Source organism: Cololabis saira, chromosome 7 (genome assembly GCF_033807715.1).
Source record: "Cololabis saira isolate AMF1-May2022 chromosome 7, fColSai1.1, whole genome shotgun sequence".
Classification (NCBI taxonomy): domain Eukaryota; kingdom Metazoa; phylum Chordata; class Actinopteri; order Beloniformes; family Belonidae; genus Cololabis; species Cololabis saira.
In genome coordinates, this window is record NC_084593.1 from 39,626,402 (window position 1) to 39,645,089 (window position 18,688).

General features: G+C 41.9%; 2 protein-coding genes across 4 annotated transcripts in view; one reads left to right on the plus strand and one right to left on the minus strand.

The window, feature by feature from the left end:
• The first annotated feature begins 1,046 nt into the window (after positions 1-1,046).
• On the plus strand, positions 1,047-10,650 carry hdac3 (histone deacetylase 3). Its single transcript, XM_061725893.1, has 15 exons — positions 1,047-1,226; positions 3,506-3,588; positions 3,671-3,813; positions 3,899-3,980; positions 5,169-5,225; positions 5,312-5,367; positions 5,442-5,575; positions 5,651-5,731; positions 6,535-6,608; positions 6,691-6,755; positions 7,687-7,776; positions 7,876-7,934; positions 8,281-8,360; positions 9,653-9,810; positions 9,900-10,650. The coding sequence occupies exons 1-15, from the start codon at positions 1,172-1,174 to the stop codon at positions 9,967-9,969; spliced, it is 1,287 nt and encodes a 428-aa protein (XP_061581877.1). The 5' UTR covers positions 1,047-1,171; the 3' UTR covers positions 9,970-10,650.
• Positions 10,651-10,737: 87 nt separating this feature from the next.
• The window catches only part of myot (myotilin), a 39,652-nt gene continuing 31,701 nt past the window's right edge, over positions 10,738-18,688 (minus strand). For all 3 annotated transcript variants that reach the window (XM_061725890.1, XM_061725891.1, XM_061725892.1), the window contains 5 exons: positions 17,789-17,927; positions 16,718-16,925; positions 16,474-16,639; positions 15,191-15,324; positions 10,738-12,385 (listed from right to left, as the gene is read on the minus strand). In XM_061725890.1, coding sequence (XP_061581874.1) covers positions 12,123-12,385; positions 15,191-15,324; positions 16,474-16,639; positions 16,718-16,925; positions 17,789-17,927 — 910 coding nt within the window. In that variant the 3' untranslated portion in view covers positions 10,738-12,122. The remainder of the gene's footprint in view (positions 12,386-15,190; positions 15,325-16,473; positions 16,640-16,717; positions 16,926-17,788; positions 17,928-18,688) is intronic.

Consider the following 18,688-nt stretch of genomic DNA (forward strand, 5'->3'; position numbering starts at 1 on the left):
AATTAATTAAATTATCATCCTTTAACCAATTTCTTGTAATTTGTTTAATTAATGCTACTCTTAAAACTAAAAACAAGGGAGTATCTTTCCTCTTAATTTCTTCTGGTGTTTTTCCAAGTAAGAACACCAGTGGATTCACAAAATTCACTTATAACTAACTATACATGACCAAAATACATGACTGTGGTGTGCTATCTGCTACCTGCATTTTCTCCAACAATTTGAAGTTAGATCACATTTGTACTTACTTTGAATTTGGGGTATTCTATTCTATTCTATTCTATTCTATTCTATTCTATTCTATTCTATTCTATCCTATTCTATTCTACTCTATTCCATTTCATTCTATTCTAATTAATTCCATTCTATTCTATTCTATTCTATTCTATTCTATTCCATTCTATTCTACTCTATTCCATTATATTCCATTCTATTCTATTGTATTGTATTCTATTCCATTCTATTCTACTCTATTCCATTCTATTCTATTCTATTTTATTCTATTCTATTCTATTCTATTCTACTCTATTCTATTCTATTCTATTCTATTCTATTCTATTCTACTCTATTCCATTCTATTCTATTCTATTCTATTCTATTGTATTTTACTCTATTCCATTCTATTCTATTCTATTCTATTCTATTTTACTCTATTCCATTCCATTCTATTCCATTCTATTCTATTCTATTCTATTCCATTCCATTCTATTCTATTCTATTCTATTCCTTTCCATTCTATTCTATTCTATTCTATTCTATTCCTTTCCATTCTAATCTATTCCATTCTATTCTATTCTATTCTATTCTAATCTATTCCATTCTATTCTATTCTATTCTATTCTATTCTATTCTATTCTATTCTATTCTATTCTAATCTATTCCATTCTATTCTATTCTATTCTATTCTATTCTAATCTATTCCATTCTATTCTATTCTATTCTATTCTATTCTATCCACCTTATTCCTGGAGGATAAATAAAATAGGATTGAATTGAGACAGATGTCACGTGATGCTCCATGGATGCTCCTCTCTCCACCGCCCCTCCCTGTCCTCCCCGTCGCTGGCTGATGACGTGTTCCTGATAACTGTAATCAATAATGCTGCAAATGAAACTGCAGGGGCAGGAATAGAGTGTTTTTTCTGAACGTGGGGAGATAAACCATTCCGAGATGAACAACAGAACATCCTACTTTTATGACCCGGACGTGGGCAACTTTCACTACGGTGGGTTCGGTTCCGGCCCGCGGCTAACAGGCTACATGCTAACAGCGTGATCTCGGGTTTTAATCATAAATTAACTTCTAATCACATCATCGCACCTTCTTAATACTTACATTAACGTGTGGGTTTCGCGTCAGTATCGTGGTTTTCCAGTTCCGATCACCTGGATGTCATTATAACCAGCTGGTTGTGTAATATCAGTGTTATTGTGTAACTCATTCAGATATCAATTATGGTCATTTTAATAAGAATAAGTGATGCATTTATGAAGAATGTTTGTTTAGAAAAAAGAGAGCCAGTTTCACACAGATTATATTATATTGTGCAGGACATGAGTCTGTGATAAACGTTATTGATCTGTGATTGATGTCTAGAGAGGATCATGGACCAAGCTGGTTACCAGAGACATCAGAAACAGTTCCTGTCAGTCCTAGTCTGCTTGTCCTTGAGAGTCAATGTGTACTTTATAATGTGCTGTTACAATATGTATTATGTTGTTATAACATTGCACATTAAATGAAGACAAAGATGAGGAGTAGTCTCAAGTTCTTGATGTAACATTCATCTCTCTCAGTGGTGTTATGATCTGGACTCTGGTCGTCAGTCCAGGCATGAAAATGATGTCCCTAAACCAGTATATTTGAGCCCAGGCTTTTAGGGAACATTGATAGACAACGTGGTCTTTCAGAATACTCGGGTAGTTAATTGAGCTTACTATTTGACCACACGATGCTGAACCTAGGGTTTCCATCTTTCAGAAATAGAAATAAGCAGCAGCGCAGGAGCCAAAAAAGGGACATTCCCAAAACTTCTAAACTGCATAGAAATGTATTTATTTTATATGAAAAAAAAAAAAATGCATTGATTTAAAGTTTAAAGTGCTTTAATAGTATTGAACTTGCATGATGTGAAGACAGCCAACCATACTAGCAACTGAAATAGCTTCTGCTCCTAATGTAAATATAAATATAGCTACAGGTGAAGGTCGGAAAATTAGAATATGGTGTAAAAGTTAATTTATTTCAATTATTCAACTTAAAAGGTGAAACTAATAAATTACATAGTCTCATTACATGCAAAGCAAGATATGTTAAACCTTTACTTGCATGTAGTGTGAAATATAATATAATATATATTTGTTTATGCTGTTGTTTTTTTCCCTAGTTGCTGTTTTTAATTGTTTTATTCTCTTTTTACCCATGTCTTGACTTTGTATCCCTTTTATCTCTTATCTTGATTTTATTATTTCTGTTTCCTTTTTAATTATCAAACTGTAGCACTTTGAGATTCTCAGTAATGTAAAGTGCATTATAAATAAAATGTATTATTATTATGTTTAACCTTTAGTTGAATTTACTGAAACAAATGAAGTTTTGCAATATATTCAAATTTTCTGACATTCACCTGTATATTATGGCATCAATAAATAAGAGCATAATATATGTCTGTATTGGTTCAATACGGAACGCAACTTTTAATTCCCAATTATGTAACAGTTCCATATTTCAAGGTACGGGTGGCGACCCTGGCTGAACCTGTTAATTGAAGTATTTCCAACCCCATGACTGCATCTTCTGACCTGCAGTGATTGATGGTGCAGCAGTTCATCCACCACTCCTTTTATCCTCTAACTTGCAGTCACGCTGTGGACCCAGACTCCAGTCTGCTGCTACACACCAGTTTAATACCAGTAGATTCACTTCTCTTTGTACAGTGTACATGCAAATGCCATTACCTTCTCCATTAAACATTGCCGGGAGCCCTAGTGTTGATTTTCTTTGATTAGATTTTGCCACTTGTCCCTTGAAGATGGTGATTCTCTGAACGTATCTTTTATGAATGAATTGGACAGTTATTAAGCCCCCCTGCATCAGGTAGAGTTAAACGTCTCAGTCACTGCAGTTCATTTACAGAAGCTTTGACCTGTTTGCTTTGCTGAAACCGTGTGGGGACTAATAGCAATTTTAGCATATGATAAGAATATAATAAGAAACAGGCATAAAAAAGAAGCCAGAATGAAGTGATTGTGTCTTCATGATGAAAGCAAGAGGGTGAAAAAGAACTTTGCTATAAATCTGTGTTGAAATCATCAAATAGGAGACAACTCTTCCACAGTTTAGGCCCAGCAGCTGGATTTGTCTGATAAGAGGTCGGTGCAGGGTCAGGTGTGGTCTGGGCTTGTTAAGCTGAAGGTAAAGGGAGAGCTCCGGTGTTTATTGGTGTTTCATCTAGAGTTCAAGTTCATCCGGAGAAGTTAATGTGAGTAAACTGTTTCTCTCTAGGTGCTGGCCACCCTATGAAGCCTCACCGTCTGTCCCTCACTCACAGCCTGGTGTTGCATTATGGACTGTATAAGAAAATGATGGTGAGCTTTACCCACAGATGACATTAAGGACTGTGATAATGTTTGGTAGCTATTATACTATAATGTTTCTGTTGCTGATTAGGTGTTCAAGCCATATAAAGCCTCACAACACGACATGTGTCGCTTCCACTCGGAAGATTACATCGACTTCCTGCAGAAGGTCAGTCCCAACAACATGCAGGGCTTCACCAAGAGCCTGAACACCTTTAACGTGGGAGACGACTGGTGAGTGCAGCGGTTTACCATCACACACGTATGTATGTCTGCATGAATATATGACTCCTATCCCAACTATGCATGTGTGCTTTAGTCCTGTGTTTCCAGGTTTGTTTGAGTTCTGTTCAAGATACACAGGAGCATCTTTACAGGGAGCAACGCAGCTCAACCACAAGGTGAGAACAAACCAGCAGTGACTACGTTTACATGCAGTCAAAATTCGGGTTATTGCTAATATTCCGGTTACTGAAACATTCGGAATGTTCCGTTTCCATGCGTGAGCAAACAGGGTTATCCCTGTATACATGGTGATTAATCATTCAGGATATCTGAATCAAACCAGCGACGAATTTGTATCCAAATTCAAAACAAATGCTGCTTTGCTCAACTTTTCGCTCACCTTCTTGTAAATCTCGCTATCCCGGTACTTTCTACCGTCTACAAATGCCAAAATGTTCATATCCTTCATTACATTTATGAAGTGATTAGTCTCCTCCTCACTCCAAAAGTGTGGCGTGGTCTTGCGTTTCTCCATGTTTATAAGAACTTCCTGGACTCAAAAGACCAGGATTCCTTGTGAACAGAGCATGCGCAGAAAACAAATTCCTGTTCCGTTTGATGGGGATATCCCGTTAGGCGTTTACATGACCGAATATTCGGGTTTTAAAAGGAGTAACCCAGGGGTCATATTCAGGTTTTTAAAAACCCGAATATGAGCAAATTTGGGTTATTCAAAGGGGTTATTGGTGTTTACATGGCCGTGCAAAACCGGGTTATTGCTAATATTCAAGTTTTAAAAGGGTTATTGATGCATGGAAACCAGCAGTGGTTTAGTTGCAGCAACACAAGCCTCGTATACTTTCAGATCGCTGCAGAGAAGCTGCTGCTTCAATTTGCAGCAGATGATGCCTAAATCACCACAATATTTGGAGGTATTGAGATGACAGAGTGTCAATTTGTGATTTTAATTAATCTTTAGATTTCAGGTTTTCACATAATCAGGAAAAACAGAGCGACGTGTCACTAAATCATTGTGGTGTAATGATAAGAACAAAACAAGTGCTCTTCCTGCTCAACTCCAGCCAGCGGTAGATGTGCAGCCAGCTACGCTGCTGCAAGCCAGCACACCCTGCATGTGAATTATTATTACCTCATTATTAGCAGCTGCAGGAAGATATTTGGCAGCCTGCATTTGTGCATATGTTAAATAAACCACTGTTAATATTTTAGTTTCTCTTAAAAAACTGATCTCACTTTTCTGTGAGAGGATTGTCTGAACTCCTCACCCCCTGACAGGAATCTACCTGCTCATCAGTCATGATCTCATCACCTGTTATTGACGCTGATCCTTGTATTTTTCCCAGATCTGTGACATTGCCATCAACTGGGCGGGAGGTTTGCATCACGCCAAAAAATTTGAGGTGGGAAAGTGCTGAATATTCTGCTCCTCTCTTTCAATTGACACAACTTTCTGTGTGGTTAAAGGCGTGTTTTCTTCTGCTCGCAGGCATCAGGGTTTTGTTACGTCAACGACATTGTCATCAGTATATTGGAGCTTCTGAAGTAAGAGGACTCTCTTCTGAACATCTGCCAGTGTTTCTGGGACGCCCGTGTTCACCTCCCCTGTGTGTTTTCAGGTACCACCCCAGGGTGCTGTACATCGACATAGACATCCACCACGGAGACGGCGTCCAGGAAGCCTTTTACCTCACAGACCGAGTCATGACCGTGTCCTTCCACAAATACGGGAACTACTTCTTCCCAGGAACCGGTAGGTGTTTCCGGTTCCCCCCGGCCGGTACCTTGTTCCCCGTACGTGGAGCTAAACACGCTGTGTTTCCTGCAGGTGACATGTACGAGGTGGGAGCGGAGAGCGGCCGGTACTACTGTCTCAACGTTCCTCTCCGCGACGGGATAGACGACCAGAGTGAGAACAAACATCCCAGCAGACACATGCAAAGAGATCAAATTGTTGGGTTTATCTCGAACAACAACAAATCACCATCAAATTAAAAGCGTCAAAATATCAAAAACAAGCTAAACAATTTAACAGTCTCCTCCAGGAATAAAGAACAGCAAACTAATGTGTTGGAGAGGGAACGGGAGGAAGCAGAACGCTAATTAAGCCTTGTCCCTTCCTCACAATATCATATCATATGCCATAGAAAATATAAAAATTTAAATAAGAAAAGAAAGAAAAAACAAAATAATAACAAAAAAATAAATAAATACAACACAAACAATTAATAAACCAAGATAATGGCATAATTAAACTATCCTCCTACAATATCCTAAACTTCTCTGATGATCCAGCCATGAATGCACGTAGTTACATTTGTATCATATATGATGTATCACATAAGGAACAGAATAATAATAAAATAATTACATACAGAAGGTACATTGAGTTCTTTAGAGGTCCTTATTTTTATATTTGTCAAGAATAGTTTTCTTGTATGTGTTTTTAAACTGTATAGAGTTAGTGCTTTGTTAGATTTCTTCATCAAGATTATTCCACAAAGTTCCCCCACAGACTGATAAGCACATGCTTTTAAGAGCAGTACGTACACAAGGTTGTTTAAAATGTAGTTTTCCAAGTCCATCAAAATCTGTCATTAAAGGAATAGAGGATTGGTGTGATGGAGATACCCAGCATGATTTATTCTCCTTACTGCATATCCTTCAGCCCTGTTGTAGTGTTGTGGTGACGTGGTGGTGTGTGTGTTTCAGGCTACAGGCAGCTGTTCCAGCCAGTCATCAAGCAGGTGGTGGACTTCTACCAGCCCACCTGCATCGTCCTGCAGGTCAGTCCATCAGTCTGTCGTCCAGCACACAGCTCAACGTAGCTGCTGGTTCTCTGAGCTGATTTCATCCTTGTGTTTTCAGTGCGGAGCAGATTCTCTGGGCTGTGACAGATTAGGCTGCTTCAACCTCAGCATACGAGGACACGGGTGAGACAGACGCTTTCCAGTAAACTCCTTTCTGATTTCTGATTAGATTTGGAAACATTTAGATGTTTACATCAGCATATCATTATCCCTTTCTGACACGTCTGTATGTAGTGTCTTTAGATCACGTAGAAGTTAGGGCTGGGGATCCATTCAAATGTCAAGAATCAATTCATTTCCGATTATTAAGGTTCAGAATCGATTATCAAGATTTTAATTTGATTCGATTCCGATAATGATTTGGATTAGTGTTATTACAACTGTTTTTTGAGCTGTTGCATGAATTATATGACTGTGTACATATGCAACATATGTATACTAGTATTATATTGAGATTAAACACCAAGTATTGGCACCTAATGATGCTGTAAGGACCAATCAGCTCCCAGAATGCTGATAAAACTGCTTTCAGAAACATCAGAATTACCAAACAGATCCAGGGCAGCAAACAGAGACGTATGAAATCGCTTTTATTTTTTCCCACATTCTGGTTTTATTTTTTTTCGGTTTTTAATTTTTGAGAATTTGGTTTTTAGCATTTTATGCAAATGTAACCCCAAGACAGTATATAAAGTAATGAACTATAGACAATTTATGCAATTATAACTGAAAACTTTAATGTTTTTATACCTTTAAACATATTTAAAGGGCAAAAACATGGCACCAGTTATTCTCGTGTCCAACAAAACATTACTTTTTTGGGTATAAACAAAAAAAAAAGTTGTAATTAAATGATGAAAAAAAATCGATCTTTAGACACAAATCGATTTTTAGGAATTAATATGAAAATCAATTTAGAATTGGAAAATTGATTTTTTTCAACACAGGCCTAGTAAAAGGTGATGATGGTAGCTGCCATGTTTCCTGCTGCTCTCCTTTGGTTTTAATGTCTGTGTTTGTGTGTGTGCATGTGTGTGTGTGTATTGTCTCTAAGTGAGTGTGTGGAGTTTGTAAAAAGTTTTAAGATTCCCCTGCTGGTCCTGGGAGGGGGAGGATACACCGTGAGGAACGTGGCTCGCTGCTGGTAGGTGTGATACCCACCACCACGATAAACCAGAACATCCATGCTCTATGTTGAAGTTCAGCTGCTGCTGTTGATAGTAACTTCTGGTCTTGGCTGCAGGACCTTTGAGACGTCTCTGTTGGTGGACGAACCCATCAGCGACGAGCTGCCGTACAGCGGTGAGTGCACCACTAACACCAAGCTTTCTACACTTGTACGTCTGTGGCTTATGGCGCCCTCTGGTGGCGGTTCAGAGTAATCACATGGATTGCAGAAACCTTTAGCAGGGATTGGATTTCTTCCATTCTGTTGTTTATATTGCAGGAGGAAGTTTATAAGGTGGTTCTGCCTGTAGTGCAAAACCCAGGTCTTAGCTGCTTGCACAAGTGAAGCGAACCTTATAATGGGAAAAGGAAAAAAAACTACTGCTCACAGTTGTTGTTTTGAATTAGTTAAAGACTGAAATAAGTAAAAAAAAAAAATGTTTAAAATCCCATCTTTGTCCTTTCCTTCTGTCCTCTGCAGAATATTTTGAGTACTTTGCTCCAGACTTCACGCTGCATCCGGACGTCAGCACCAGAATAGAAAACCAGAACTCCAGACAGGTAAAAACATCCTCCCACCCTCCAGTTCCAGCAGGTTTGGGGTTGGATTCCTTGTAGAGGGCTGCATTGGGATTGGGTCCAGCCGGGTCCAGCCGGACCCAACACAGATCTGGCGGGAGCGGGCGGTTTGAACTTTGCTGCAGGCGGCTAAAAAAAAAAACACTGCAGGATCGGGATGTAGCCTAGCGACAAGATGGAAATCAGTGACATGTGAAAAAGAACCTCAAACAAGGTCTTTACAAAACAAAGACAAAGCAAAGAAAGTCAGATATTTGGAGAAACTGCGTTTAGTGTCTGTGGAGCATCTTGAAAGAGAGACGATGGATTGGAACCAGCAGTCGGTCAGCAACATTCTCTTCCTCCACAGATATGTTATGGCCAAGCGATTCATTTGTTAAATTAATTCGTTTCGTTCGTTAACTTTGTTTATTTCATATTATTTATTCGTTTTATTTTAGCCACTCACAGCTACTCTCATTGCTATAACCTGTTGGGTCCAAATCAACATTAATGAGGAAAGACACAGAGACTACCTTGGAATGGGTTTTTAGCGCACTCCTGCAGGAGGGGGAGAGCAGAGGAGTGCAAGGCAACGTGGCCCTCATTGAGAACTCCTGAGCTTCCCCAAGATCCTCCTCCCAGAAGATGCTTTTATTAAGAAACTTTAACAGGATATGACGATATAAGGACAGTCAACGGTAAACAATTAGAACAGTAGACAATGGGGTGGAAGTGATAACGTGTGATTGAGTCCTGACATTACAGTGGTCAGCTCTCACCAGGACAGTCCAAAACCTGAGTAGATCAGGAAGTGGCTGCCGTGACTTCTGTTAGCCAAGCATGTGACAGTTTCATAATGACAAAACAAGTTCAAAGGTTGATTAACCTCACAAACCTCAATCACATAATTGATGCTGCGCGAAAGGAGAAATGGCTTGTGCGATGATGACAATGATGGATTTGCATCTAACTTTCGGTCAGGTGATCTATGAACTGTCAATTATCCATCAAGCTTCACAATGATCATGTTAAGATTAAATCAGATAGATTTGTCCAGGACATTTCTCTTGCGGGACGGGAGAAGACACTAAATCAATGCATCTCTATTATTGTGCGGCATGAATGAGTTTAGTGGATGTGGGCGGGAGCGGGATGAAGAAAACAGTGGGGCTGTAATTCCTCGTGTCCAGGTCCTCACTGGTGTTGAAATAGTTGGAGATGGTTGACGTCACGACGGGGATGACGAACCCCTCCGGAGTGACGCCTCCGTCACCGCTCTCCTGTCGTTGCAGTACTTGGACCAGATCCGTGTGACGGTGTTTGAGAACCTGAAGATGCTGAACCACGCTCCCAGCGTGCAGATCCATGACGTGCCGTCAGACCTGCTGAGCTACGAGCGCACCGACGACCCCGACCCCGACGAGAGGGGGGCCGAGGAGAACTACACCAGGTGGGTTTGGAACCGCCTCAGAGCCGCTCCGGCTCCCAGCTCCGTCCACCCGCCCGCTAAACCTCTTCTTCTCTTCTCCACTTCCTCAGGCCGGAGGCAGCAAACGAATTCTACGACGGTGACCATGACAACGATAAAGAGAGCGATGTTGAAATCTGACCGGGGTCTGCAAACGAGGGATTTACTGCAGAGCAGCACCGTGACCGGACACGCGTCCCGGAGGACTGAACGAACTAAACACTCTCAGCTCAGGCCGGCGTCGTGCTCGTACCTCATTTTCCTGAGATCTTTTGCTTTGTTTTTGCAACAAGAAGAACATTATGTGACTTATGTGGGACGTATCTTTCATGATGGACGCTGAAACTTGATGTTTGTCCTGTATTCAACCGTCTCTGTGTCTCTTTGACATGTTTTTTAGTTTTTGCCACCTGTAACGAGGTAATAATGTCACAGACTCATCTGAACCGGAAGCGAAACCCGTTTAAATCTCCGCTCGGTTCACGTGCCTTACAGTTCTGAGAGGTGGATTACTCTCGTGGAGCTGGGCACCGGACTACCATCGCATCTGAACCTCTCACCGCTGGACACGAGCCGGTCCCACCAAGAACTCCTGTTTCCTTCTTTAGTCTCGGCTTCTCATGGATGTACGAGTCAGTAATTCCAGCTGAGAGAGTCGCGTAGACCAGGACAGTAAATGACGAAGCTGCAGGTCTGAGTGCAGCTTCCTGCACAAGGGCGTGTTACACTCCGGTTCAGAGGAAGATTTTGTGTCATCTGTAGTCCTCTTTAAGGCAGAAACTTTTGTGACTTTTTGATAATTAGTTTGTAATAAAATATAAAAGTAAACCAGGGTGTTATTTCCTTTCCCTCCACCAGAGGGCGACGTGATCAACTGAACTGAACCGAGTATTCAAACACTGGACACGGTCAAGGTTACGTAGACTTTATTCCTCGTTCTTCCGGATATATAGAACTTCATACACAACAAACGGTACTTAAGGGGAATAAGCACAAACTTGAAATTGAAAACAATTTATTTTTAAAGTGTACTTTGAGTAAATTAAATAGTCAAAAATGCTTACACAACAACCTGTTGCCTGATTAGTTCAATGTGATCCAAGCAGTTGAAATATTTAAACAGCACCAGTTACCGTTGTTTTTTTATGTGTTGGAAGCCATAAAATACAGTTTCCAGCGGCCCCTGTGAAGGAGATGCGTGCCAGGCTGGATGCCTGTGTTTTCATGCATGCAGATCCACTAAAAGTAGATAATTTTAGTAACAATTGTTGGCTTCAATTAGCAGGTCAACAGGATTCCTGTTCATAGATCTGTTTAAATGGGATTGGCAGTGCGATATCGTTCAGCTTCACATACATTAGGAGATGACTTTTCTGCATTGCAGACATGATAAAATGTAAACTCAGGATATATCTGAACTTATTACCAACCTAATTGTATCATTTTTATAGTTCCCGCTGCATCCTTCTGCAAACCAGGAAAGGCAACGCTGATGACGAGTAACACCTGACTAAATAAATAGCTTCATTCACGTACACCACTTACTTTATTAGGTCATTTTAAAACACGTACCAGGCTGATTTTACACCACAGCAGAGAATCTAAGCAGCAAGGATCAAACATCCTTCACAGACATGTGATCAGAGGACAAAACAATCAGAATCCAAGAGAAGCTGGTGAACCAGAGGCTGCGTGACCGAGTCCAGCAGACGGCTGTGGGGGTTAAAGTGCAGAGTGAGAGGTGGGAACAGTATCGGTTCCCGTTTTCTAATCCAGACCAGGGGGAGGGCTGCAATCCCAGCTCAAACATGAGGATCCTCCTCCTGTACCAGTCAGCTTTAGCCTGTCTGGACAAGAGACACTATTTGGAGTAGCGTCTGCTGGGATGAGACGGGACAGAAAGGAGAAGCTGAGGGGGTGAAGGGTCGTCACAACGGAGAGAAGGAGGCACAGCGGTGATGGTGATGGCAGCAGAGCCCACTCAGTCCTGACAGTCACACTTGTTTCTTTAAAGTATTTCAGGCCACTTGACAAAGACTTTAGGGAGATTTTACTCAACTGTGTTGGCAAGTGAGGGATAAATGAAGGAAAAATCTAACTAAGCACTGCAGTTGTCTTCTCAGATATCATGAACACAGCTCGTCTGTCTTTACGTACTAAAACCTTCCCACCTGAGTGTGAGACCGGCACCGGTATGTTGTTGATCAGTTGGGTTTCTGCTCGGACCACGGTCAGCGGAGGCTCTGGCCCGGTTCAGCAGGTCTGAGAGGACGAGGACGCCGTGGCGGCCGGGTCTACAGCTCCTCGCTCTCGTACAGCGGGGCGGTGTGCTGGGCCGGGAGCTGGGCCGGGAGCTGGGCCGGGAGCTGGACCGGGAGCTGGACCGGGAGCTGGACCGGGAGCTTGGCCGGGAGCTTGGCCGGGAGCTTGGCCGGGAGCTGGGCCGGGAGCTGGCCCGGCCGCTCCACCGTCACGGCTGGAACGTGGCTCAGAGACGACAGCAGCTTCAGCGTCTTGGAGCCGGGGGGGGCCGTCTTTAAGGCTGGAGTGGTGCGAGCTGCAAGGACCAGACAGGACAAGTTACTAGGGCTGTCAGTTTAGCGTGTTAATTAGATTAATTAATTACACTGCTAATTAACGCAATTAATTATGAGCGGTAAAAGGCGTGAGTATTTTAAATTTGGCCCATTGAGGGACCCGCTCTCTCGGCGAAAGCGGACTTTTCTCTGCTCCTCTCCCTTATCCATCTGCCCTGCTGCTGCTTTTTGTCCTGTCTCGTCTTCAGAGTCTCTTCTTTTCACTCCTCCGAAAACTCTACAATCATGGAATTGATTAACTGGTCTCTCAGCACAATCGACCAAATTTTTGCGACGAGAAGTCAGGGGGTTAGGGAGCCCTCTTGCCCCGATGGGACTTTTTTTGCAGGATACACAATGGATTCCTGGAAACATTGGAAACCGTTGTGCCTGTCGATACTGTCTGTCGAGGACGTTGAAGATGCCTTCATAATTAGATTTATGATAGCAGGATTTCTCCTAATTGGAGCGGGGGGATTCCTCGTCTATCGACAAACGCGTAAGTCGTCGACAGCTGCTTTGGCCCTCTCCGAGCTGCCTGACGTGACTGAAGGGATAAGCTCTGCAACTAACACTCAGACTTTAACGCTGGGGGAGCAAGGCTGCAAGCTGGATGCGATTCTTGAACAGAATCGCAGGCTGGCGTCTTTGAGCTCATTGGCAAGATGGAAAAGAACTTGGAGAAGTTGGAAGCTTGGCTTGGCGGGAATTGATCACAAATTCGTCTGTTTAGAGTCGCCATTGAGGAACCAGAGACTTAAGGCTAACGGAAAATTACTGGGATCTGCCTGTTCTTTTCAATAAAATTGTTGATTCTATAATCTGGCCTTGACAGAGTGGTTTGGCTGATCGCTGTAGTCACAATCTCCCTGGTGGAAAGTAAACAAGGTGACTCTGCCCCGACTAACCCTTCCCTCTCCAGATCACCCCTGGACCTGTTTTCAGAACTGACCGAGCCGTCTGATAACACCAAGGACATTGGCTGAGGCAGCTCTGAGCGTGTTCATGGACTCACCGCCACACATACATTTGCTGATAACCACACCTCCCTATTTTCAACGCCTTCCTGGCTATAAGTCTTGTGAAGTTGATGTAAATTTGTCATGTGCTTTCGGTGCTGAGGTGTTTTTTTGCACTTTCTCACTGTGTACATACACAGTGTGAAGATGCCTTTTTTCCATCCTCCCTACCCCCCCACCCCCAACGTCACCCTTTCTCTGCTTTGTTCTGGTTTCGGGTCGCTGCTCGTTGTGGTCGACCGGCCGGCAGCTGAGCGGATTTACTGTACTTGTATTGCTGCTTAGTTGTCCTGAATTGCCCCTCGGGGATGAATAAAGTTTCTCTGAATCTGAATGTATGAAACACACTTCACCAATAAAAATGTGGATTTCAAATCTTCTCGTCTTAGTGTATTCAATTGATTAGTAATGCACTGCAATTTTGTAATGTCCTAGAATTCTAATTCTTTATTTGGGGACCTTTAGCAGATATATGAGATTAAAATGTGATTAATTAGATTAATCAATTAGAAATCCTGTAATTAATTAGATACATTTTTTAATCGCCTGACAGCACTACAAGTTACAGTTTCATTACCAAAGGTAAAGCGTGTACAGGTGGTGGGATTTGGAGTTAAAATGCTGCAGCAATCAGTGACAAGTGTCCTAAAGATAACGCCGGTTGGGGTCAACAGGAACAGTCTCTAATCTTACAGGTGGTTGGACTGAGGCCAAAAAAAACTAAAAAAAAGTCTTCTGGTATCAGCTGTCCCAAAATAACTCCTGGACCCTGCAGCCCCAACACCGGCGCCAGATATGCACCAGCACATACTGGTAAGAGCAACAGATCCCCTGCTCCCCCTACAGTAACCATGCTGCTCCTAAAACCCTCACCTGAGTGCATACATAGTAAAGCTGCTTTCATCAAGGAAAACTATGACTAAATATCGTCGTCAACGAACCTTCATCACCTGAGGAAAACGAGACAAGACCCGACGAAAATGCTGTTCACGATAACGATAATTAAATATATAATGCAATATTGTAGAGGAATAAAAAACGAGAAGAAGAAACCATCTTTGGATACACTTTCACTACATAGATGTGGAAAAGAAAACCGAACATGTCGTCGGAAAAGAAAAAGACGGGGAGAAATGCGGAAAAATAAATATGTTGTAAACTCAAATTAGAGTCTTCTGTATCTGGAATCAATGTGTTCTTGAGTCTATAAGGTAACAATAATATAATAATAAGATAACCTTGCTTGAATTGTAAAATGGGTTTGGCTAAATACAATCTTTGACTAAAACTAGACTAAAATGGTCCTGGACAATTCTGACTAAATAAGACTAAAATGCTTGGACTTTTAGTCGACTGAAACTTGACACAACTAAAAGGAGAATGAAGATGACTAAAACTAATAAAAACTAAAATGATAGCTTGACCCAAAGACTAGACACCGAGAGCTGATCTAAACCCACCCAGGAAGCAGATCCTCCTCGTGGTAACCAGAACCTCTCCACGCAGCAGATGGTGTGTGTGAGTGATGGAGTGGAAACGTGATCCAGAGAGAGTTCAGTTATCTCTAAGTGGAGCTTCCGCTCCACCACACAGCAGCGATTGTTCGCCGTGTTCTGGAGGACGGCGCTGGATTCACATGGAGCACGCGGCCTCCTCCATCTGCTGCTGGACTTTACAGTCCTGGCTGCCATGGAGACTATCGGGCCATCTGCTGATAGCCGGGACGCACTCGTTCACGTGTATTTGCATGGAGAGCCGAGCACTTACTGGCGACGTCCAGCCTGGCGTTGCACGTGGACATGCCAGCTTCGTTAATGGCAGAGAGCGTGTACCAGCCAGCGTCCGACTTCATCACCCTCTCTATCAGCAGGCACTGCCGTCCAGAGCCGTCCTGGTACAGGCTGGGGAACGGGGACAAGAGGAGATCACGTTAGAGGAGGGACACTGTTAAGTGTTAAGAAGGTTAAGAAGAACCTCCCTGGGTTGGCAGAGGGGAGCAATGCCCAGGACTGTCACTTAGGTAAGAGCACTGGGTGATGAAAATGGGGAAAAAATCTGGATACAAATTTAAAAAAAGAAAAGAAAAAAAAAGAAGAGGGACACTGAGGTGCAGCACCATCGGCCCCTGAGAGCTGATAGTTAATGCCAGCTTCCACCGCTCCATTTCAGATTTGGTAACATGCGTGCTGCAAATTATGCCCCAAAAACACCAAAGATTTTTGGTGTTTAGAGAAAGAAGAAGAAAAAAAAAGTTTCTGAATGACTCTCAAAGTTTCCATTTCTTTTTTCTGAAACCAGTATTTCCAGTGCAGGAGGTGCACAACCACATCAGAGGATGGTGGAAAACTATCATGTTGGAGGAAAAAGTGCAAGTGTTTATATTCAGATCTGGGGAATATGTGGAAATCGAGTTTAAAAAAAAATAAAAATAAAACAACAGTAAGACTTAATACAATTTTTATATTGAAAATAGCTTCACTTTTACATGTAAATGTGGCTGTGTAATCTGATCACAGGTCCACATTCACTCTTTTTCAGAATAAAAAGAGGGATTTCTTTCTTTCTTTCTTTCTTTCTTTCTTTCTTTCTTTCTTTCTTTCTTTCTTTCTTTCTTTCTTTCTTTCTTTCTTTCTTTCTTTCTTTCTTTCTTTCTTTCTTTCTTTCTTTCTTTCTTTCTTTCTTTCTTTCTTTCTTTCTTAAAGAAAAGCTCAAGATGACAATGACAGGATTCATCAGACTCAAACTGTGAGAGGGATTCACCATTTTCACTAAAGAACTGATCTCCAGAGTCCAGATCTCAACCCAACAGCATCATCTGGGTGTAGACTTTACCACCCCCCCCCCATTATCAATCAGGGGGAGAAATGGATCTAACTCATTACCATATTGCTAAAGCGTACAGAAATGGTTCCTCTGTGACTGGGTACCATGATGGCAGCTCAACAAAACATTAGCCTGTATGTTCATGTCTTATTTTACCAGGTTCGTCCAACAACAGTGTGTGTTATCAGTGTCCTAGTGAGGACGAAGTAGAGCTTCAGGAGACGCACCTCATTCTGTAGGGGTCTATGCGCAGCATGTCTTTATCCTTCTTCCAGTAAAGCTGTGGAGGAGGGGAAGCATCCACTTTACACTCTAACCGAACGCTGTCCCCCTCAAGAACCCTGGAGTTGGACATCTTCTGGGTGAAGGTGGGAGGACGGAGAGCTTCCTGAGCTGCACACAAACACATTCAGCAGGTGAAGTCACGTATATCCGTATTGCTCCGTTCTAAAGGGTGCAGTAAAGTCTTACCTAGAACCTCGAGCTTCATGGTGAATTTGCCCTCCCCGGCTCGGTTCCTGGCCACACACTCGTACACACCGGCGTGATGCACCGTCACAATCTCTATAATGAACGAGTGCATCCCTTTTTCACACACCAACATCTTATGGTAGTCGTCTGGACGAATGGCTTTCCCGTCCAGGTACCAGGAAATGTCTGGTGTTGGGAGGCCTCCGACCTGCAGCGATGAGAGGGACAGCGGCTTTTTCTTCCATTCACGGCAGCTTCATTGTGGCACCGGCTTCACGTGTGTGAAGCACGAGTTCCTTCAGACGTGTAGGAAAACAGTTCTGATACCTCAATCTCTATACATGAACAGAACTTTACATTTTTTCACAGGACTTACTACTCTCCTGTTCACCTCCAGAAAATGTTCCCTGACACTTCCAACCTTTGTTATAAATGTAAGACACACAAAGGTACATTTATCCATTTGTTTTGGTCATGTGTCACATCCAGATTTTCTGGAAGGGGGTTCACTCTGTAATCCAGGAGGTCACTGGTAAACAGCTCTTGTTGACTCCTTCTTTCTTTTTACTTAATTATGACGCTCCAGACAATTTTTTGGACACGGACACCAAATCTCTGTTGATAATTCTTTTGTTCCTGGCTAAAAAATGTATCTTGCTGCGGTGGACAACTCCCCAGGTCCCTACAGTCGACATGTGGATGTCACAGATTTCTGCTCTTGTTCCTTTCGAGAAGTTGACTCATGACCTTAATCACAAATGGGACAAGTTTTGGAGGAATCATTGCACTCCTTCTTACAGAAGCCTTAACTCAGCTTCTGCCCCTGAAGGATGAGGACTGCCTATTCTTTTTTCACTTATCCCATGTATGTGCTCTTCATTTACCTGTCTCTTAATTTACCTTTTTATTTACTTATTCATTTTATGTATACGTACATGCGCTTACTGTTGGTTTGGGGTGGGTTTTTTTAAATTTTATTTCTACATTTTGTTGTGTCGAATTGAAAAACCAATAAAAAGAGTATTAAAAAAAAAAAAAAAAAGGAAAACAGTGTGAGGCTGAATGGGTCACCTTGAAGTCGATTCTGCAGAAGCGTCCCTCCTCCACGGTGAGGTCTTGGGGGACCTGCAGGAAGCGAGGAGCGTAACATTTCTCCTGGATCGCTGGTCCCTCAGAAATCCTCTCGTCTGTCCCCGAGAGGTGCCTTCCCCTGTGACGGCACATCATTTATTCATCACCTCATGTCTCCAGTGACTGAGTTTTACAATATACACCACACATACATACATGCACAAAATAAAATATGGTCTTTTCTATGGTAAACCTCACACATTTTACCTGCTTTTTTGCACTGTTTTTTTTTATCTCGCACTACCTCTACTTCCATTGCAATGTACTGTATATATTGTTTATATCTTGTAATTATATATATTTTCTACTTTTTTACTTTCTTTTACCCCTCCCCTGTGTGTGTGTGTTAAGTGTACTGCTGTGAGTTTCCCCATTGAGGGAGAAATAAAGGATTGTCTTATCTTATCTTATCTTATCTTATCCTATCTTATCCTGTTATGAAACAGAAGTATTAACTATTTGGACAGTGTTTCTATTGCAGCGTGAAAAGTGTCATATGGCTTTGTTTTAAATCTTATTTCTTGTTAAAGTGAGTTGAGAATGACTGAATTAGCTTTTTCTAATTCAAGACATAAGAAATAGGTTGCTTTTTTTGTTTTAATAGCATATCATCTTGTGTCAAACTCAATACTAAGTGCTATAAACCTGCATTCTACATGATGTCCAGCAGGGGGCGACTCTTGTGCTCGGTGGATAGAAAAAATAAATTCATAGAAGACTCGTACTCATTTGATTTTTGACAACAGAAGATAATAATTGTAGAGAATATTTTCACAAATTTCATGTCTTATTTTAGTAAGGCACATTCTTTTTGTGAATACTGATCTTCTTTGGTGTAAG